Source organism: Alosa alosa, chromosome 18 (genome assembly GCF_017589495.1).
Source record: "Alosa alosa isolate M-15738 ecotype Scorff River chromosome 18, AALO_Geno_1.1, whole genome shotgun sequence".
Taxonomy (NCBI): Eukaryota; Metazoa; Chordata; class Actinopteri; order Clupeiformes; family Clupeidae; genus Alosa; species Alosa alosa.
This window is the reverse complement of record NC_063206.1, coordinates 8,959,203-8,981,314: the sequence shown is the minus strand read 5'-3', so window position 1 is coordinate 8,981,314 and position 22,112 is coordinate 8,959,203. Positions and strand designations below refer to the sequence as shown.

Sequence of the window (22,112 nt, the reverse complement as noted above, 5' to 3'; positions counted from 1 at the left end):
AACTCTTCTGATGTATAGGACTGTAGAATTCTATAATGTAAATCACAGTGTAAGCTTGTGTCATCAGCAGTTGCCAAGCAGAGTCTTGGTCCTCAGTGGAGCACTGCCTTGTTTGTTTATGGCAGCTCTGACAGGAGCCTGATCCCTCCCTCTCTGTGTCAGTGTCGGCCATGCGCTCGTCCCAGTGCTCCCTTAGCTCAACCTCCAGTATAAAGCCCAGCGGCACCTGTTCTCCCCAGACACACAAAGTCAAACAGCCTCCAGGCACTCAGCCTTCCCCTTGACCTTCGCCCCTGTGGGAACCGCATCTCCCAGCATGCAGTACCTGAACAACCGATCCGAGAGCCACCTGAGCAGCCCGGCCGAGTGCGAGCTGGACACCCTGGGGAAGGGCAGTGGAGGGGGCTGGGTGAACCAGGCCTACAGTGGTTCGACCCCGTCGATCCCGCGGGCGGTCAGCACCGTGTACACACCGCAGAGCCTCTTCCACAGCTCCATGGACAGCATGTGCACGCTGGGCATCCCTGGCTCCAACCCGTACCCCTCGGCCGAGGCCAAGGTCCAGCATCAGCCGGCCAAGAGCAAGAAGAACTCTGGCTGCTGCTCCTGTCTGTGGAGGGGAATAAAAGGTAAGGGCCGTTGGGCTAAACTTCTTGTGTGTAATTGTTTTATTGTTAATACAGCATTATTCTATGTTCATTTGGATGTACTCAGACTCTTTGTGTACATGGCAATAATATCAAATAACCCCAAAATACAGTATTATCTGATCAAGTGACAGTTGATGTATTGTTGCCATCTAGTGAAGCTCAGTATGTCTTATGTATATCCTAAGGATGTTTTTTCACTTGTTTTACATGTAATAGTTGCCCAAATTGCTTTAAAGTGCGCAGAAATCAAATAAGCATTTATGTCTGTATTTTGCTGGATATGTGCCAAGCGACAGGAGCACATTGTGAAATATCCAATGTATTGTGTTTGAAGTATTGATATTTGTTTGCACTGACTAATAACTGATAGCTGGTAATTCTGGTTTTACAAAAAAACACATTCCCCCCGCAGCCTTTGGGTGATTGACCTATACATGCATTTTTTCTGTAACAACACTGACACAATGAATCAAAGCAATACTCCAATGGTCAGTGTCACTGTATGTATATTGCAGACATTGTCAAATGTGTGTATCTTCATTTACACTGTTCTTCATTCACTACATTTGTCAGGTATTTGGGGGACTACATTGACGGAGGACACAAAAGGGAATCGTGAACTCTACGTAAAAACAACTTTGAGAGAATTACTTGTCTACATTGTTTTCCTCGTGGATATATGCTTATGTAAGTATGCATGTGGGAAATCCACTGGTGGGGAGGAGGGGAGTGGGATCTGGGAGTTAAACTTTAATTGATAAGTCTCAATAGAAATGTCCTTGTGAAGAGGATACATCCTATTTTCTTTTGACTGATTTGACTAGCTATTATCAGTGTCTTGTGTCTGTTGTGGTGCCTATTATGAAATGCATAATCCCACCCTCCGTGCTAAAATGCCATGTCATTGTCTAGCAGGACATTAAGCTTGAAAGGAATACCCATTCTACTCTGCTGCCTTTCACTGATAAGAGCCCTAGATTGGCCATTCTAGCTTTGTCTCAACTGGATTGACATTGTTAAAAGGGGGCTATTTCCATACACCAGTGTTCTCCCTTCCTCACTCTTCAAACAAATTACTACCACTAATCCAGGCTGGAGAGCTTTTATAAGGCCACGGCAGAACATGTCCTATTGTATCAGAGGTCCTTCAGCTGTCTGTCCAGGCCCTTATCGCTGGACACAGAATGACCTGACATGAATAACGCTTGATAGAGGCTCCAAACGGCATTTTTTATGAGCGGTGATGTTCTCTTGCCTTGCAGTGACGTATGGAATGACCAGCTCCAGCACTTACTACTACACCAAAGTCATGACGGATTTATTTGTCAACACTGCGGGTGACAGTGGGGTGACGTTTCAGTCCATTGGCAGCATGGCAGATTTCTGGACGGTAAGATAAGGGCACATCACCAAAAAACTGACATAATCTAAAAAAAAAAAAACATCCATAACTACCTTCAAACACAACTTGAGCTCTTACTCAAAGAGCATGGAAACTGCACATCCACCTATGTGCTCTGCAAACAGTTGTGTTTAATAAAGTCCATTGATCAAACAAATATCAGTGAGATTGAGGTTGTCGTTATGGCCCACCCTAAGCACTCTTTTAAACGTGACACAATGACTCCATTAATGCACCGTCTCTCAGCACGCTACCTGTCTTTCCTTTTTATGACATCAGTATGCACAGGGGCCATTGGTGAATGGCCTTTACTGGACCAAATGGTACAACGACCAGCCGCTCAACTACAGCTCCCAGTCTTTCATCTACTACGAGAACATGCTGCTGGGCGTCCCTCGCATGAGGCAGCTGAAGGTGAAAAACAACTCCTGCAAGGTCCACAAGGACTTCCAGAATGAAATCGTCGACTGTTTTGATGTCTACAGCGATAAGAAGGAGGATGAACAAGTGTTTGGCCTCATCAATGGGACAGCGTGAGTCCAGTTCTCACCTGTTCACTTCCTTCACACATACGTCTTGTGACTTTGTCACAGTAATCCACAGTAACCCTAGTAACACTATTATGTTTCCTGCTACATGTCATTCACAGATGGCAGTACCACACAGAGAATTCGATTAAAGGCTCCAATCACTGGGGCATGCTGACAACCTACAGTGGGGCAGGCTACTACCAGGACTTGGGCAAAACCAAACAAGAAAGCGAGGAGCTTTTGGAGGCAATGAAGGCCAACCTGTGGCTAAACCGAGGAACTAGAGCCGTCTTCATCGACTTCTCAACATACAATGCCAACATTAACCTGTTCTGTGTCATCAGGTACATGAGGCTTGAATGATGACTGTGTGTATGACCTGAGGCATATTTGTACTCAAGTAAACGGTAAAAGGTTCTGAGGTTTTAGCCTCAGCAACCCACAGGCAGGATAACATGAAGTAGTTTGTAGTAATTGATGATGTTTCATTAACATTATACTCAGGTACTGTACCACACCATGCTATTAGTGCCTGAGATTTAATATTTCAGCACGGTCACAGACAAGATCAGTATTTAATGTATCTCCATCTTATTGACAGACTCCTGGTCGAGTTTCCAGCCACTGGAGGGGCAATACCATCCTACCAGATCAGGACAGTGAAGCTAATTCGCTACATAAATACCTGGGACTACTTTATCATTGGCTGTGAGATGATATTCTGTCTATTCATCCTCTACTACATCGTGGAGGAGATTCTGGAGCTCCGCATCCACAAGCTTTCTTACTTCAGCAGCATCTGGAACATTCTGGATGTTGTGGTCATCCTGGTGAGAATATGAAAGCACTATGTTATCCCACACAACATTAGTCTAAATAAGTAAATCTGACAATCAATTCTGAAATTTTACCTGAACTGAAATTGGCTTCTATCCTCCACAGCTTGCTCTTGTTGCTATTGTCTTCAATGTTTTCCGAACTGTCAAGGTGGACAAATTACTTGGGAAACTTTTGGAAGAGCCTGATATTTATGCGGATTTCGAATTTTTGTCATTTTGGCAAACACAATACAACAATATGAATGCTGTCAATTTGTTCTTTGCCTGGATCAAGGTAGATAAATACATTTGACATAATTACATTCCTGAAGTAATAACCTGCACCTTATTGTCATTTATATTATCCAGTTTTTCCAGCTCTCCACTTCATATTAAACACTTACTGATTATCTATTCTACCTGAATACTTTTAAGATTTTCAAGTATATCAGCTTTAACAAAACCATGACCCAGCTGTCGTCCACTCTCGCCCGCTGTGCTGCGGACATCCTGGGCTTTGCCATCATGTTCTTCATTGTCTTCTTCGCCTATGCCCAGCTCGGATATTTGCTTTTTGGAACAGAGGTCGAATCCTTCAGCACATTTAATAAATGCATGTAAGGAAGGTGATACACTAATTGGTTAACATATTAAAATGACTAAGGTTCTACTGCTCCTGTGCAGATAAATGAAAGCTTTCAAAATCACTGCACTTGTATGATTGTGTATATAGAAATGTATAACGCCATTTAAAAAGAAAACAATTCAATTTGACTTTGCTATGTTACTGTGTCCTCAGATTTACTCAGTTCAGAATAATTCTTGGGGACTTTGACTATGATGCTATTGAAAGAGCCAACCGTGTCCTTGGGCCAATATATTTCTTCACCTATGTATTCTTTGTCTTCTTTGTGCTGCTTGTAAGTCTCCAATAAGTTCCAATAAGATCTTTTTGAGGGACCATCCTTACGACTGATCTGTAATTAACAATTCTGTCCTTTCATCTCCAAGAACATGTTCCTTGCTATTATCAATGACACCTATTCAGAAGTGAAGGAGGAGTTAGCATCCCAGAAGGATGAGCTCCAGATTACTGACATCATTAAACAGGTGACATATGTAGATGGATCGTCCACTCTCCATGCAGTGGCCCTGGTCTGAGTCTTTAGTAATGTCAATATCATGGCTCAGTGTTTAATCAAATCACTCATATTGACGTATACATGCAATTTCAGAGCTACGAGAAGACATTCATGAAGCTGAAACTCAAGAAGGAGAGAATCTCTGATGTTCAAAAGGCCCTGCGGTCTGGATCTGAGGAACTGGAGTTTAAAGATTTCAGAGAGACCCTGAAGGAGTAAGTCACCTAACACATTTCTAATTATGTTATAGTATTCCTCAAATGCTACTTTTGTTCTGTTGTGAGTTTCTGAGTCAAACTCCTGTGTTCCTTGCTCAGGATGGGTCATGCAGACAATGAGATTTCAGCAGCTTTTGCAAGGTTTGACAAAGATGGAAACAATATTTTAGACAAAGATGAACAAGAGAGGATGAAGCGTGAACTGGAAGAGAAGAGGGTGGGTTTGCATGATAAATATACTGAGTGCTCCATTCTATTATAGAAAACTTTGATGTTTGCCATAGGTAATATGTTTCAAACAGATATGTATTAATTGTATATTTATTTAAATCCATTGTATTGTTGTTTGTCTTAGGATGCACTGAGTGAAGAGCTTAACAACCTTGGGGAAAACTTGAGTACCAACAACAGCCCTCATAAGAATGCTGAACACCGCAGTTCAGCTGTTTCTCAAGAAGACTTTCAAATGTATGAACAGCTCACAACATTTATATCTATATATATAAATATACATATATACATTGAAGCTACCAAAGCACCAAAGATATGGACAGTCCCCTCTCTAATGAGCTCGCAACTAGCTGACAATACCATATCAAATGTTAGCCATGGTCTCATGTTAATTGCTTTGTTTTTCCCAAAATGTTAAATGTGGTATTTTCTAGAAAGATATGCATCTAACATATGGGCCCTAATTTAAATGACAGGCAAGTCAAAAGTCTTACTAAATCTTATTTAAAAACTAGGCAAAGGCTACTTGCTAATTATATACATGAGCCCAAAATGCTCACAGTAGCTTTATTTCATGTACAGGACACTTTGCTTGTCATTTAAATTATGGCCTGTGAACTTGTAAGGTATATGTAATATATCATAGGTATTCTATATGTCACTCTTCTATACTAGGTTGGTCAGACAGGTTGTTCAACTGGAATGTACTGTGATGACCATTATGTCGAGGATGGATGCAGTCATGGGGAACCGGGAACTTCAGAGCACCAACAAAGGAGCCGTGGGGAGAGGCCGGAGTGATGTGAGCATTGAGAACATTTAATTTCATTCAACTGAATTTCAGCTGGAGACGTAGATTTATTTTTTTGTGTTTATTCTGTCTGTCAGTACATGACAGTCTGGCATTAATATTCTACAAAGCGTACAAATTATACTATTGTTATTAGTAGTAGCAGTATGTCTTTTGTAAAATTCACAAAGAAGAAAGTAGGTTGATGCCCTTTTTAGTATCAACAGGAGCACTAGAGTGAAGGTAAGGACACTAGAGGACATTTTAACGTTGGAATTAAAAATGGATTACTTTAGTGATGCTTGTCTGTGCCTGTTGTTCCTCCCTCTGTCCAAGGATGAGAGATCAGATGGGAATGTGCTGGTGAACGTAGACAGTCCTCAAGTCCTCAAGGAGGGGTCACCACTCTGGTCTCTGACCAGCACTGGGGGCAATGCTACTGCAGGTCGCCTCTACCCCAACATGGAGTGGCTCAAATCTCCTGAGAACACCAATTCAACACGACACTGAGATGGCCAAGTCAACAATCCATTTGGTACAGCATCACCACTTAGAGGAATAACATTACCTGCTGCTCTACACTAAAGCATTATGTACATAAGTAATATAATGGCCACTATATTTGAGCTTTTGATTGTACCATACTTAGATTTGCATCTTTAGTGGCCTCATCTATGTCTAAGTCTATGAATGTGCACACAACTTGTCTTGCAATGTACAAATAGAAACATTAGACGTGTACCAACAAATCTATTATAGTAATCACAACCAATGTTAAAACACTACTTAGGTTACACCATCTTTTAAGAGGTTCATGGATGAGGGGGAAAAAGGACCTCTGCTCAGTGTTTTCACAGCGAAAAGGTCAAACTGTGCAAAGTACAATACTTTCTTTTGAACTAATTCTAAAATATTAATGTATTTCACTTTCTAAATCACTATAGATAAGGATATGTTGTAGCCTACTACTGTTCACATGAAAATGTCCTGGCAAGACAAAAGACTGGTAGGCATGCATGCTCCCAGTCTTGACTTACATCACTCATGTGACTGTGTACACGATGGTGCATAATGGTACTTTGTGTAATGTAGCAATAGATCATATGTTGGCAAACATCTCATGGGAAATATGATAGTGCATGTGCATTATGGACTGGGAGCATAGTAATTGTACTTCCATGGCTATATTATGTGCAGAGCATTTAATATATGAAATGCAAATAAAGTACCTTCATTGCAATAGTGTTAATCTCTCATACATTGAACCTTTATATGATTCTATGACAATGTTTTGTTAAACTAAAGTACCCATATGTAAAGAAAAAAATATGGTAACCAACAACAAATACAAGTGTTCTAGTTTTATTTTTTACACGCCTTAAAGTTGCAGCCATGTTTTGCGTTGGGTTCAACTTTGATGCCTGAAAAGAATATCCAATTATCAATTTATGGAGGTTTCTCCTCTGATGCAATGGATACATTTTCAAAATCTTGAGTATAATCCAACAGTTCAGCCCTTTACATTCATTTAGCAACCCCAACAACACATTTTAAAAACATGCAGTTTACCCTAACAAGTGGAAAACTCACCCTGCTCAACAGCTGAAAATGGCACACATATCTGTCCAAATCTGCAAATGAACACTGAAGTGCAAAAGGGCTCTACAACAAATCATCAGCTCTCTACCACGAGCTTCAAACTGTGAGTTACAAAATGATGCATGAACTGACCTATTAAAATTAAGGCTTCTTTGTAAATTACACTGGATTGGTTCAATATGTCAGTCAAGCAATTTGTACCAGTGTGCTATGTACAGCATTCAATTTGTAGAACTCTATAATGAAGAATGCATGCTTTGGAAAATAAAAACAAACTTACTTTCATACATCGTTATCAAAGGTTATGTACACATTGCCCTTGCTAACTTAAGTCCATAATGAAGAGTGACTAAAAGATGTCAGCTAAATAATAGCTACAGAGACTTCCACACTGAATCTAAGATCCTGCTGAGAGAAGAATACTGTGCTGAAATGCAGAGCGAAGCTGAAGAGGGGAACTATAGACAACGGCACATAGAAATTCATGTACACGGAAACATTTACAAGAAATGGGTCTTTTAGAACTCCCCAAAGTGTCTCGACTTACGTTGTTTTGTTAAAATAGGACAGTTGGTGCTTTACGTACAAAATGAAAAGTGATGGACTTTAAGCACGTTTATCTTCAGCCCACTGGGGCAATTTCTTTTCAGATTAAAAAGCGTCACTACATCTACAACTAAACATTTCAAACATTTCTAAATGTACCAGTGCAAACCCTGTCTCCAAATCTGGGACAAAAACAAGGAACATTATCCCTTGCCAGCTGTTTAGACCATGTGTAGTCATAAACCCAAATAAGGAGGGGGAAATGTCTTATACGTCTCGCCTCTCAGTTCACCAAAAGTATGAGACAGCAAGAAAATAATCAAAAGGAGAATTTCTGTTATACAGACATGTGTCAGCCAATATATTTCATTTTCCCAATTCATGGCATTAGGTCCTATTCAGCCATGAGCATTCAGCATTAAGTCTCTTAAAAACTTCAACTGGTTTTACTCTTTCCTCCAAGGCGTGGTACGCAATCTCATCTCAGCATCACCATTCTCTATGTGGGGCCAGTTTCCACTCGTTGAGTTGAGTGACTGCGTTTAGCACGGCCCCGCTCACTGTGTCTGGTAGCCAGCCATGCCAAAGGTGGATTGATTGGGCATCACTGGGCCAGGCTGAGCCTGAGAGGACTGAGTGCCGAATCCTCCCATCCAGCCTGGGGATTGTGACTGCCTGCTAGGAGGAGAACACATGGGGCTGGGGTTTAGGGAAACACAGGGCTATAAAATGTGTGTCAACAACATAAACGATACATATTGTTGTACATACATACATTACATATATACACATGTACATATTCATATATTACACACTATACAGAAAATGTAAATAAAAATATTAAAATATTTTGTTACCTTGACATGTTCTGGGCAGCTGCCAGTATGGAGTCCCTACAAAAACAACAACAAAGGATTTTATATCAAAGCTAATATTGCACATCCAGACCCTATAAGTTTGAGCAGTGCATTTGCCTGGAATTAAATGTAATTTTTGAAAAGTTTTGTAGTTCTTTTTATCGATTCAAGTTTAAACAAGCTAAACAGCAGCAAGGCTATGCACATATAAATATATATGTATTTATCTTACACCTAACACACAATTCCCATCCCAAAAAGTGGCACCATCACTGGGAACACCAAATGTGAACCTGCTTTTCAGTTAATGCTTTGCAACTTAATTTGTGCAAATGAGACATAGGATAGAAAGAGGCAAGACGACACACTCACTCCATGCCAAATCCTTGCTGATTCCACGTCTGACCGTACATGCCGTAGGATGGCATTTGCCAGCCATTAGTCATATACTGACCATACTGCTGCTGGGGATTTCCATACACCTGATTCCACTGTCCCCATTGGCTGTAGTCCATCTGCCATTGAGACATGTTGTTATTGTGTGTTATGGGGGAAAATCCAACATTTCATGTAAATCTGATAGCACCTTACCTGTTGTACAGTTTTGGCCATGTCAGGTGACTCTTTGCCCCAGTAACACTTAACAACATGGCCCTCAATGGTGGTTCCATTCACAGAGACAATGGCATGGGCTGCACTCTCATGAGTAGAAAACCTAACATGGCGAAGCGGCAAGAAATACTGAATGAACAGCCATCATGTACAATAGTACCTCATCTATACAAAGACATTTGGCTTGTGCTACACAATGTCTTTAGAAGAAACAATGCAGCGTGCCAAGGGATTAGTCGAGTGGCCCTCCTGTCATTGACACCCTTGTTTGTAAAAATTTTACCTCTGGTGCAGAGGTACACTACCATCTAGTGGCCATTTTGAACACTACATGCAAAAGGCCTGGAGCAAATCAGTAGGTGTTTTTATAGATATTCCTATTGGCCTATAGATTCACTCATAAGCTAACCTAAACATTTAAGTACCATGTGTGTATATACATTTGATATGCCATATTGTGTATTTCATTAATTATATAATTTCAATCACAGGCTAGCCACTATGGTACATGGTTTTTTATAACTGTTGTGAAATAAAACTTGTTGTTCCTAATAGTGCTTTAAATTGAACAGTTGTTTCATTTAGTGTGCGCATGTAGTAGTAGTTGTAGATGTATATGTACTGTATATGTATGAGTAGTTGTAGCAGTAATACTAGTGCTAGATAAAGAAATGAAATTAGTCTGTAATTAAAAGAAAATTAGTTACAAACTACCTGATGAAAGAATAGCCTTTTTCAGGAAAAACCCGGATCTCCATGATTTGTCCAAATGGTGAAAATGTCTGTCGCATGAGGTGTTCTGCGGTTGAGAGGGAGATGGAAGTTCAAGTCAGAAGCTGCGTAAGTCATCACTTTATTATGTGGAACTGAAAAAAAAAAAGTTCTTACCTGAGAGGCCAGACTGAATCCCCCCACAGTATACGGTGCAGTTCTGAGGACTCGACTGGTTCACCACATCTTCAAATCTCAGCTGCTTCGAGCTACCTGAAATTTTAGACAGAAGTTGTACTCATGATTGCACTGTAAAAAAACGTTTGGTTTGTGCATTAAGGCTGGGAATCACAGTGAAGAAACAAACTTCAGAACTGCATATAGCTCCTTCAACAGACCACCGTTTTCACTGTTCAATCCATTGGACTGTCGATATCACCATTCATTACGGTACTTACTCTCTTGTGCGTTTTTGGGAGCAGGAGGCTTCCGAGTGGCCCAGTTTGTTCTGATCTGCCGTCCACCCAACCACTGTCCTCCCATGTGCACGATGGCATTCTCTGCATCCTAAAAAAAAGGAAAACACAAGTTTCCTGACTAGGTTCCAAACATGATATTCAAATTTTGATGAACTGTCTGAGTGCCAACTTTATTCTGCACTATAATCTGTAATATGGTCCAGACCGTTTATAGTCCTACAAGCTGGAGACAACAGTACATCTATTCATGTCTGATAAGACTACCAACTTTGTTTACACTAAAGCCATTGTGGCATGTGTGGTGTACTATCTCAAGGGTTTGTCTTTACTGTAAAATGATGTAGGAGAATAAACAGAAATAGAAATAACCTTCACTCTGTGTTGCTGCTCTGGAGCCTTACCAGTTTGTTATAGAAGGACACAAATCCATACCCCTTAGATTTCCCAGTTGTCATATCCTTCACCACACGTGCATCCCTGCAGGAACAGGTCACAACACAGTCAGGAGACTTATTATGGGCTTCCGCACAAGTTTAAAGAAAAGGAACCACACACACACATTGAGAATCACTCGTTTTTTGCCCAAATACTAGCCGGCTAAAGCTATCTTCTTCATTTGTCCTCAGCTCTAAACACTGATGCAAGACTTCATTTGAAAAGAAAAACAACGAAAAACAAGTACGTAAACATGCAACCTACACTGCAGCTAAATCATGATTGTTTTTTTTAAACAATATTTGCTATTTACATTTTTCTTACATTCAACAGTGCCAGCTTTAACCCTGAACATTAAAATGATTAAGGCTTTCAAATCATACATGTCATTTCTTTTTTACTAGTAACCATGCATTTCTAGATTTTGCTGATGGTTCTCAGCCTACCAGTAGAAATATACAGAATACATTATGCATGTATATTATAAATAGAAATATCAAAGAGAAAAAAGGAATTAAACGGCATACATGGCCTGTTAACAGATTTCTTTATTTTTCCTGGTCAATTCTTTACCACCAATATGGAGTTTGGGAAGCTGCAAATTTCGAGAAATTGACATTTTCAGAATTCTTGGAAAGTCAAACTAGAATCAACACATCTAGGCAAAACCATCATTAGATAACATTTATTTTAAAAACACACGTCTAAATGGAAAATACTGGACTTGGTTAAAAAATTCTACACTACGTTAAAGGTTAATAACAATATTATTGCAGTATAAAAATGTAAGAAGAATGAATAGATGGAATAATAAAAAAATCTACATCTGAGTTTTCCATGTGCACAGTTCCTTGCTGTAAGCCTTCAAGCTCCTGTCCAATCCTATGAGCATTCTGTAAAATAACCAGAGCGCTATTACTGAGCTGAAACTCACAGCTGGGAGCACTGACAGTACTTCAGGTTTTAGTCACAGAAAGGTGGAACTACCTTGAACACGTTATATAACATTCAAAAATACTCACCATTTCCTAAAAGTGTCAAAAAAGCATGGGTGAAAGGACTACACAAACACATTCACCGTTACAAAGCCTTGTTGTGGATATATTTGCATTCTGTTTGGAAGAAGCTTCCCAAATGTTTGCCAGTGGTTGAGTTCAAAAGAAACGGTAGCGAGCTGGTTTATTTACGGCTGTATATCTTTCTCTCGGTCAATTTCACGAGCCAGTCGATTTGTTTCAGAAATTCTACCGTATGGTTCACAAGAACTAGCATACAGTATTAGATCAGGAATCAACAGAACATAGGCGAGGGGACACTTCCTATCTGAGCCAGTATTCCCCCCTAGGAGAAACAATGCTTACCTTTGCTACTTTATATGGTTAAAAATTAATCTCAAGAAAAGCAGAAACTTGGTACGAAGGAAGGAAAACAGAACATAATACAATGCTGAGGAAATAAAACCAAAATCTTAGAAAACCTACAATTTATCAGGTATCATATGGATTCATTCAAATGCACTTGTTTGACCTCGGCGACACCTGACCTCATAAGATGAAACCTTGAGAAGTTAATTCCAAAACTTACGAGATTTTTCCAAATGGTGCAAAGGCAGCTTTGATATCTTCAGTAGTTATCTCTGGACTCAAATCACCCACAAAGACATGAAAGTGATCTGAAATGACAAAATCCAGCAGAAGCATGCAGTTCAAAAACATGGGAGGTGTGAACAGAAAGTGGCAAATGCTTTCGTTTTTTAATACCTTAGCCTACATCTTGACATTTATGGATTACATTTTCACTGAAAACACTAACAATCAATCACCCCAATACTTACTGGATGTATCTTTCTTTTGGCTACTTGGAGTTGTGGCCCAATTTACCTTCACCTCCTAAAAATGAAATAACTCACTTTAAAATACTGAAAACTACCATACACATTACTAGTTGGCAACTATGTGTTCTCAACCAACACTCAACATATTCAACCAACCAAAAGCAGCAGTGCATATGCTTATATATGATTCATTTGTGTTGTTGGTGAACTGCTTCCATTTGTCTACACAGACTGTTTAAAAATAAAACTGGTATTTCAACCTCTTAGAGATTTTAAAACAATACTGCTCAAATTAATATAAGCTTGCTTAATAAAAAGTGATATTATACATAATAAAAGCAGATGAGGCTGTAGCAATGAATAGCAAATGCAGTCTATAAGCTCTACACGTTTTCTGCATACCAGATTTTTAAAAAGAACAGAGTATAAACATAATGCTCCTTTACCTTTCCAAGGATCTTCCGGCCATTCATGGCTGCCAACGCAGCAGCTGCATCCCTATGCTCAAAGAACTCCACAAAGCAATATGGGTCATTGCTTGTGTGCTGCAAAACAGACACAGATATCTAGGAGAAATTGGTTGATCATAAATCATTGTAGATCATATAGGTTCAGGTTGAAGAGAAAATAGTATATACACATACATTCAGATAAACACAAGTAACTGTCAGTATAAATTAGTAATATGCTATTAACTAGTATGTTACAAACAACCTTTAAAAGTCATTTACAGTAATAACATTGCAATTAGCTCATGAGCCACACAAAAAAAAGTCATAATGATGGGCAAAATAATACCAATTAGTAAGTTTATACTTTCCAAACCCCTTACCTCTGTTATCATTTTACAGCTTTTACAAGGTCCTATCTGCGTGAACAACTGAAGAATTAAGTTTTCCGTGACATCTCTTGACAGGTTTCCCACGTATCTTTGAATAATAATAAAAAAAATGCATTAACCTCAAGTGATGAACTGAATAAGCGGGTCTCACACACACCTTCTTTCAATGCATAACTAACGCAGCTTGTAGGTCTACGTTCGACGAATGACCTCACGTTACCCTCAGACCATCTGTATATTCTGGGTGTTGATGATGTATTGCCTTTGGGATGTGTTTGAGGACAAAGCAAGAATGACTAGTGTTATTTCATCTAACCGTTACAAAAAATGACCTCAGCTACGGCTAAAATCGGCCTAACATCTCTACAATATCCTTAACTTGCCAGAAACGTTAAAATGTTCATCTAGGCCACCTGTGATAACGTTAGTAACTTGAGACAATCCAACCAACACTAACGTTAGCTGAATTTAACAGAGACAGGCAAAACAGGACATGTTGTGAGTAACATGTAGCGTTACTGTACTATGAGAAAACGCTAAAACATATTGTGGTGGCAAGACGGACATGACGAGGAACTTCTAAGCTAGCCTAGTTGTTGTCAGATTTGACATTTGATTTGTATTTCTAAGTTAAATTGCTTGTTTTCCCTGAAACTGTCTGACTAGACAGCAATAGAAGTGTCACGCTGACAGTAAACTGACTTGGTTGTAGCTATCCAGTCTGGTTATCTTAGCTAATTAAATGAATGTCAACAAATTACCAAAATAGCGATGATAATAATAATAGCACGCTAATGTCAGCTCATTCCATGTAACCGTGCTTCAACGTTATACATGCATACCATTAGGACTATGTTTGAGGGTCTGCTTTTGTGTCTTCTTCTTTACTCTACGATAAAGATAAAAAAAAATGTCACTAGATCTAAAAAATGGTAACGTTAGCTGAATATGCTAGCTAACTAACCTACATTGACTGGATCCTGACACGAAAAGATAACATTAGCTAGCTAATGCTAACGTTACAGAGGGACTTCGATTTTGGTTTAATGTCTATGGCATTGTGAGTTACTTACAGTGTTTTTGGGTGGCTTTCGTCTTCCATGCTCAGATACCGATAGGTGTGTTGTTACAAAATGTTATTATTTGAGAGACTCTCGGCGAATACCAACTATGGTCTAAATTTCTTCTCAAGGTAACTTAGCGTTTAATGTAGAAAATGGCGGAAACCGGTATGTCAGGAAACCCCGATCAACTTCGCACATGCGTAGAACTGTGTTTGAGAATGTTACAATTACAATGTAACAATCAATGCAACACAAATTATAGCCTTCACAGCGGTTCCTGTAAAGTGCGGTGGGCTTGCTGAAGTTTTTTTTTTTGCCAAACCTATTGTGTTTGAAAGCAAAATAACGGGAGGGGAGTACGATGTGTATGAATAAGATAAAGATAGGCCTAACAGGTCAGTTAAATACTGATACTGACTGGCCTAGTATAAATTCATCCAAAGAAAGAAAGAAAACGTTTAAGGCTATATAGATTTAAGAGTTAAATTGTATGGCCTAAGAGAACATAACAAACTAACCAAACCACACACACACATTGAGAATCACTAGTTTTTTGCCCAAATACTAGCCGGCTAAAGCTATCTTCTTAATTTTTCCCTTTAAAAAAATGCCTATTTTTATTTTTATATACGGCTATATGGATAGATTTAAGAGTTAAGAGAACATAACAAACTAAGTTCGGGCAATAGAGACGTTGTATCCCGTTATAATGGAATGTTGTAGCAAAAACCTGGTAAATTAGATCAGATGTGCATTTTCTTGTGCATAGCCAAAAAAACTATTGATCATCACAGATTGAGGCACATAGTTGAAATTGCTCGAACGCATATTGACGTAGCCTATATTTCACTGAAACCAAACATGTCCCCTGCAACTTGGAGCGGCATAGGTAAATAACTTGGCTAGCCCTACATAACTTGAGGCTTGTTAGGATTTAGTGTCTATTTTCATAAATGGGTCAGGCTATTGCAATTAGAGGTTTATTGATATATATTAATTGATTCCCATAATATTTTACAGACACCCATAACATTCTACTGTCTTGGGGGTAGCCTAGCCTATGGAGAACACGCCTCTAGAACTTTCCCCCCTCTCTAACTTCTGTTATCCGCGAGCTCATTCTGGAAAGCCAACACCTCCTCTGCTACGTCACTGAATTGATTCTTTAAAGCATCCGCGTAGTTATTGCTATGGCTCAATATTCAAGACCGAGGATTTCTCAGAGCATGAAGACGCAGTCTCCAATGGTTGCAATGGCCACAAACGACCCTCTTCCTCCGGGTTGGGAAATTAAAATTGATCCACAGACTGGATGGCCATTCTTTGTGGATCACAACAATCGGATAACTACATGGAATGATCCAAGACACGATGGTAAAAAGGTAGGCTACAGAGGTGCCCTTTTGACAACCCGTTAGAAGTCAGTTCATTGCGTTATAAGTTTTTTGCGGTCATGAAACGGTGCTGGTCAGTTTGCATGCGTTAGTAAAGCTTGTCATCTTTTTTTAGCTTACAAGTCGTGTTATTAGACGGGGATGGAACGTTCATTAACCTTGCATGACTCATAGACGTCTACATCGTTAGTACCATCTAACGGTATATCTGAAGAGCAAAATGATGTGTATTTTCAAACAATGTGTTCTGGGACATAGCCTACAAAACCTGCATTTGGGGAAAAAACATTGTGCTATAATGTTGCGACGACGGTCGCAACCGATAGTGATTCATCATGTCCCTAAATAGTACAAGACTAGCTCACCGTTGTGACAGTAACTATTAGCCCTCTACCAACCTTTAATGTTTCTGTATTACGAGTTAAGGTTGCCTGGTTTCTGCATGACGCACTGCAGTCATATGCTAAGTCATGCCTTTGAATGATTGACCACCTCCATAATGTTTTAAAGATTCTCGTGTTACCTATGCGCTTGTTCATGGTTAGGCTACTGTGTAAGTGCATGGTAGGCTATCCCGTGCCCGAAAGTTTCCCATACAAGGGATTTGAGGCGGATCCTTTATCTCCCGTTAACTCACCATGAGTCGGCTACACATTACATGAGGTATTATGCAGCTGCATTGAACTCAGATGTAGTTTAAGTATTGTTCATTAAGTCAATTTTAGGAATGTTTTTTTTATGTCATACGAGAAGTGTGTATGTTTTTAGAGCCCATAAGTCGCCAGACAGAATTATTTGTTTGTAAGACCAGCACTTTGGTCTTGTCCAAAGTTAGTGACATGAAGAATCTGCTGGAAAGACACAGCTGCCAGGAGATAAAATGGGAGCAACAGCGGCGGTGGGCTGCTTTGCTAAAATGGCAGAGGACACAGGGGTTAGATTTGTCCCGAGGATTTAGATTTTCTGAAAGTAAATACATGTAATTTAAAAGTTAAATTAGGAAATAATAATATAGGATGTCCATGGGTTTCAACGTGAGTTGGATGACCTCTTTCATAACGCTTTTAACAATTTTAAATACTACAGAGAAATTATATAACAAGTATCTTCTTGTGTGTTTAAAAATTAGTGATATCAGCTGAACACTGGGGGCTGTTCATAAGAATATTATGGCTTTCTCCTAGGATCATTACTTTTCCTAGGATCATTACTTTTTTTAAGTGCAGGGAACCAATGCAGAAACATCAAGGCACTTGTGTCCTATTGTCTAAATGTGTCTAAAATGTGTTGCACAACACAACAGTCTCATCTTGATACTCAACAGAAAGCAGTCATGTTCTGTAAACATTGACTTTTAGTTTAATTTATGCAAGCTCCATTCAAACTCAGTCATAATCACTATTGTCTCTGTGTGTAAGTGATCTGGGAGGTGTTACTTTTGACATCAGCCAGGGACATTTCTCATAACATGCATTGCTTGTTCTTATTCGATGACTGCCAGATTAGATTTCCCATGACATCAGCCAATGTAAATTTCACTGTGAAAGGCTAAATGTGTGTGCTCAGACAGACTTAGTCAAAGGGTGACCAACACCTCAATATCACATTACCAGATGCTTCATATGACATAATTTAGGATTATTCTGAGAAACTCACCCTCACTTAACTTGACAGCCAGTCAGTTGTGATACTTATGAAACTATTTGGCTGTGGTGATGTACATTTTTCTAGTAATTCTTTTTTTTTCTGTAATAAAGACAACTTCTAGTGTGCCATGTTTGCAAGTTTCACCCATGGTATTTGAACGTCCTCTGTCTCCCTCTGTTTACCTCACCAGATCAGCCCCACATCCTCAAACGGGCCCTGTGTTCCCATTGAGTCTTCTCCGCAGGACACCCAGAAGGGCTTTGTCAGAGAGATGAAGCTCCCAGTTCTCCGCCCAGGCTATGTCCCCATTCCAGTGCACCATGACAATATTGAACTCCGTCAGCCCTGCTTCTCCTATGTCCAGCCATCCACCTTACAGAACATCAGAGCAGAGGGACGCACCCCGTCCCCTACGCCGACAATGCACTGCCGGGCCCGATCCCCAGTACACGTCAACTCAGACGGTTCCCTTGGTGATTCCCACTGTACATCTTACTCACCTGTTTCACAAGGACCAGAGGTGAGATATAGACCCTTTCAACAATAAAAACAAAAACAATGCTTGAACGTTCTATTTGGGCCCCAATCTACTTCCTCTGCATTAAGATAACATATGGAATGTTAAAAAGGAAGTCTTGTGGGGCCAACTATGATGCTGATAATGGAACTCTCTTGAAAGGGTCTATAGAGAAATATAGATTTTTGTGAACCATCTAATTGCAATTTTGAGTTATCATACTTTAGAATCTCATGGCACAATTTTGTAAATATTGTAGACAGTAGACATAAGTCTCAGAAAGTGACATTCTGTCACATTTATGTGTATGTGACAGATGTCACTTGTGTTTTTGTCTACTTATTTGTAAATGTTTGTTTATTCATTGGAATCACTTCTTTATCCCAATTAACCTTAACTGGTATTTTCTTCCAGATTCAACGAATGAGTCCAGACACAGTCCCACTCCACCAGCCCTCTCGACCCAGCAGCACTGGTCTCCAGGCAGGCTATATCCCCATTCCAGTCATACATGAGGGGGCAGGAGGTGCAACACAGCCTCAGATGAACCCCACGTATCACTCCCAGTACTACCCTCCAACACACACGGAGTACCAGCCCTCCTACCACTGCCGGCAACCAGAGGAGTGGGCAAGTATGCACCATGGGCCCATGTCAGCTCCTCGTGATAACAGGATACATCGTGAGAGTGCCGTCCCTATCCACATCACACAGAGCCGTGACCTGCCATCCCACATGAGGGCCCAGTCACCAGTCAGATCACAGGTCATGGGAGAGAGGCCACAAGTAAGAATCCCATAAAGTGCTCTCTTTTTAACAGATCCATGAAGTAAACAAATTAATTTTCTTCTAAATGAAATGAAATTGATATTGTTTTTTTTTTATCCCATCATCTGAACAGGCACATTTCAATAGTATGCTGCAATTGATTATAATGGCCTTCTTCTTGTTTTGTCCAGGTCCAGCATCACATTACACAGAGAGATGCTGCCCCTAAAATCGAAAGGGAGTTTCCCATCAGTCAAACTGTTCAGAGTGAGGATGTTCAAAGACCGATAGTTGGTACACAACAACTACAACCCCCGCCTCAGCCAGCTCAAACTCAGCAAGTACAACAGCAGCCATCCCAGCAAACAACACAACAAGTGTTTCCCCAACCCCAATCACAACAAGCGTTTCAACAACCACCACATCAAGTATATCAACAACCACTACAACAAGCGTTTCAGCAACCACAACAATCGTTTCAACAGCCACCACATCAAGCGTTTCAGCAACCACCACAACAAGCATATCAACAACCACCACAGTCACCACAACAAGCATATCAACAACCACCACAGTCACCACAACAAGCATATCAACCACCACCACAGTCACCACAACAAGCATATCAACCACCACCACAGCCACCACAACAAGCATATCAACAACCACCACAGCCACCACAACAAGCATATCAACAACCACCACAGCCAACACAACAGCCCCAGCAGACTGCCAACATCACCATCCAAGTTCCAGACAAATCAGATCACCCGGAGCCAGTTGCTCCCCCACAAGAGGCTCCGTCAGCAAAAGCGGAGCCTGATGTTTCAGCTGAACTGCCGCCCCCAAGTCATCCAGGCCTGATGAAAGTGCAGCGGATTGTGGAGCGGGTGGACAAACTGGAAGAAGAGGTGAAGCAGTTCAATGGCAAAAAGAATGACAAAAAGTATTTACTACTAGAGGAGCTGTTGACCAAAGAGCTACTAGCCTTGGACTCAGTGGATCCTGAAGGGCGATTGGATGTACGTCAGGCAAGACGAGATGGTGTGCGCAAAGTCCAGACCATTTTGGAATACCTAGAGACTCTAAACGATCAGCCACCACCACCAGAGCCTGCACCTTCAACTAAGGGCTCTGTGGCCGAGGTCTCTGACCAAGAGCAGAAAGGCGAGCCGAGTATGATTGGCCAGGCAGATGTGGAGATGGCAAAGGATATATCCTAATGACTGTGGAGCCAAAGAGATTGAATGCAAGAAACTTGTCTTCTTGTCCACCTTCTTCTTCTTGTCACCTGCCATCACTTGCTATTTTACTGCTGCGATTAAGTTGCATGCTTAAATTATTTAATGTTTTCTGCTCTCCGACATTTAATGTGATTGGTTGCTGAGTGTTATTCTGTCATATGATGTAAAAGCAGTGTTGTTGCCTTTCACCAAGCTAATTACCTTGTAGCAGGACCATAGTGGTGACAGCTATTCAGAAATGAGATTTATTGAAGAGGCCTTCAGACAAAAGCAAGTATTTGTTTTTGACACAGATAATTGCCTTTTGTCCTTTTAAGAATTTAGTGGTGGCTGTGAAGCTTGAATTCAGAACTAACATGCCCAGATTCTATTTTTTGTTTGTGAAAGGGCTACTGGATAAAAAAGGCTACTGGATAAAAAAAAACCTCAACAGTTAGCCTGCACTCAGTTTTATTCAAGTTCTTTAAAAGAGCATCATTTTCTAAAAAATCATCATCACTTTATCACTGGTGGATTTGATATTACATTATGACCACATTTAAATTTGCTGTATTTTTGTGGGGGAATTGTTATGTCATAAAGTTGTCATGTATGTGGTATTACTGTGCTACTCTCAGTTTGCCCATCTCCTGCTGCTTCTCCCAATGCCTGTTTTGTGATATTGCAACTTGTATCACTATAGTATTGTAATACGTTTACAAATGAATATTACTGTCAATTATATTCATATTAATTATAATATATTTTTACTTAATATTTTTGTGCCAAAAGTTTTTACAGTATGAAGATCTATTGTAAAAGCAGTCCATGGTGTCCATGAAAATGTGCAAAAAATAATATATGTGGACAATAAAAAAATATATAAACATATGTAATTCAAAATCTTGCATTGTCACTGGTCAACATGAGCCACATTATCTGCATCAGCTATCAGTGGCAATGGTGTAACAAGGGAATGCAGCATTGGTTGCAGTGTGTCTGTGAAACTGTACACAATGTTCATCACAGCTTAAAAGTTGCAATTTGCAACAGTATTGACATCTTGATGTCATCATTGCATGGCTGTGAATAAAATGCATCTGAAAATGCTGATGCCATAAAGTGTGCCTTTTGTCATGTTTCATAATAGCTTTCTGACAGACCCCTTGGATTCCGGCATTCATTTCAAAAACATAACAAATTATGTTACTTTTCATTCAAAAGCTAAATTACAAAATGTCATAATGCCTAAGAGGAAATGAATGGAATATGGTATTTTAATATAAGTACTGATAAACTACCAGGAAGTGGTACTTACAGACAGGAAAAGGTGTCAGAACTGTAACAAAAAGTAGACCTATAGCTGACTGATTGCTTTAAACATAGTAGCAGTTTAGTAACATGAAAATCATGTATTGACAATGAATTGTTTGGAATGATGTAATGTTTTCAAATTGTACAGTCAGAAAATAAGACAAAGAGTTAACCAAAAGTAGACAAAAAAACTTTTGTCCAAAGCACTGTTGTATGGAATAAATATCCACAGCAAATAAGCTGCTGGCCCAGATGGAATACAAACGTAGTGAGCAATTGGCTACTGTCTTTACAGATATATTTAACATCTCACTTAGAACCTCACCTGCATGAAAAACACCACTATTGTTCCTATCCCAAAGAAAAACAAGGTAAGCTGCCTAAATGACTATCTGCCTCTGGCACTAACCCCCATTGTAATGAAGTGCATTGAGAGGCTGGGACTGAAATATGTTAAGGAAATCATCCCTGACAGTGTAGTGCAGTCAAT

At 39.9% G+C, this 22,112-nt stretch overlaps 3 protein-coding genes across 11 annotated transcripts; 2 read left to right on the top strand and 1 right to left on the bottom strand.

Moving 5' to 3' along the window:
* pkd2l1 (polycystic kidney disease 2-like 1) lies at positions 1-7,023 on the top strand. 4 transcript variants are annotated; one of them, XM_048269676.1, is made up of 15 exons: positions 1-629; positions 1,224-1,337; positions 1,913-2,040; positions 2,332-2,585; positions 2,702-2,926; positions 3,184-3,412; positions 3,525-3,695; positions 3,836-4,017; positions 4,200-4,320; positions 4,412-4,510; positions 4,636-4,757; positions 4,860-4,977; positions 5,116-5,228; positions 5,667-5,793; positions 6,124-7,023. In XM_048269676.1, exons 1-15 carry the CDS (start codon positions 317-319, stop codon positions 6,289-6,291), a joined length of 2,484 nt encoding a protein of 827 aa, XP_048125633.1. In that variant the 5' UTR covers positions 1-316; the 3' UTR covers positions 6,292-7,023. The 4 variants fall into 4 exon arrangements, with proteins under 4 accessions (XP_048125633.1, XP_048125632.1, XP_048125631.1 ...); XM_048269675.1 differs by having other exon boundaries at positions 6,118-7,023; XM_048269674.1 differs by having other exon boundaries at positions 6,112-7,023.
* Positions 7,024-7,127: 104 nt separating this feature from the next.
* On the bottom strand, positions 7,128-14,932 carry tial1 (TIA1 cytotoxic granule-associated RNA binding protein-like 1). Of its 6 annotated transcripts, none has more exons than XM_048269678.1 (13): positions 14,769-14,932; positions 13,687-13,783; positions 13,301-13,420; positions 12,855-12,909; positions 12,605-12,692; positions 10,987-11,062; positions 10,565-10,673; positions 10,284-10,379; positions 10,110-10,194; positions 9,375-9,498; positions 9,156-9,298; positions 8,784-8,819; positions 7,128-8,625 (listed from the first exon to the last, which is right to left on the bottom strand). In XM_048269678.1, exons 1-13 carry the CDS (start codon positions 14,795-14,797, stop codon positions 8,484-8,486), a joined length of 1,200 nt encoding a protein of 399 aa, XP_048125635.1. In that variant the 5' UTR covers positions 14,798-14,932; the 3' UTR covers positions 7,128-8,483. The 6 variants fall into 6 exon arrangements, with proteins under 6 accessions (XP_048125635.1, XP_048125637.1, XP_048125639.1 ...); XM_048269680.1 differs by having other exon boundaries at positions 7,128-8,604; XM_048269682.1 differs by having other exon boundaries at positions 7,128-8,601.
* Positions 14,933-15,944: 1,012 nt separating this feature from the next.
* Positions 15,945-21,433, top strand: bag3 (BCL2 associated athanogene 3). The gene is made up of 4 exons (XM_048270541.1): positions 15,945-16,141; positions 17,991-18,320; positions 18,732-19,103; positions 19,277-21,433. Exons 1-4 carry the CDS (start codon positions 15,950-15,952, stop codon positions 20,306-20,308), a joined length of 1,926 nt encoding a protein of 641 aa, XP_048126498.1. The 5' UTR covers positions 15,945-15,949; the 3' UTR covers positions 20,309-21,433.
* Positions 21,434-22,112: the final 679 nt, after the last annotated feature.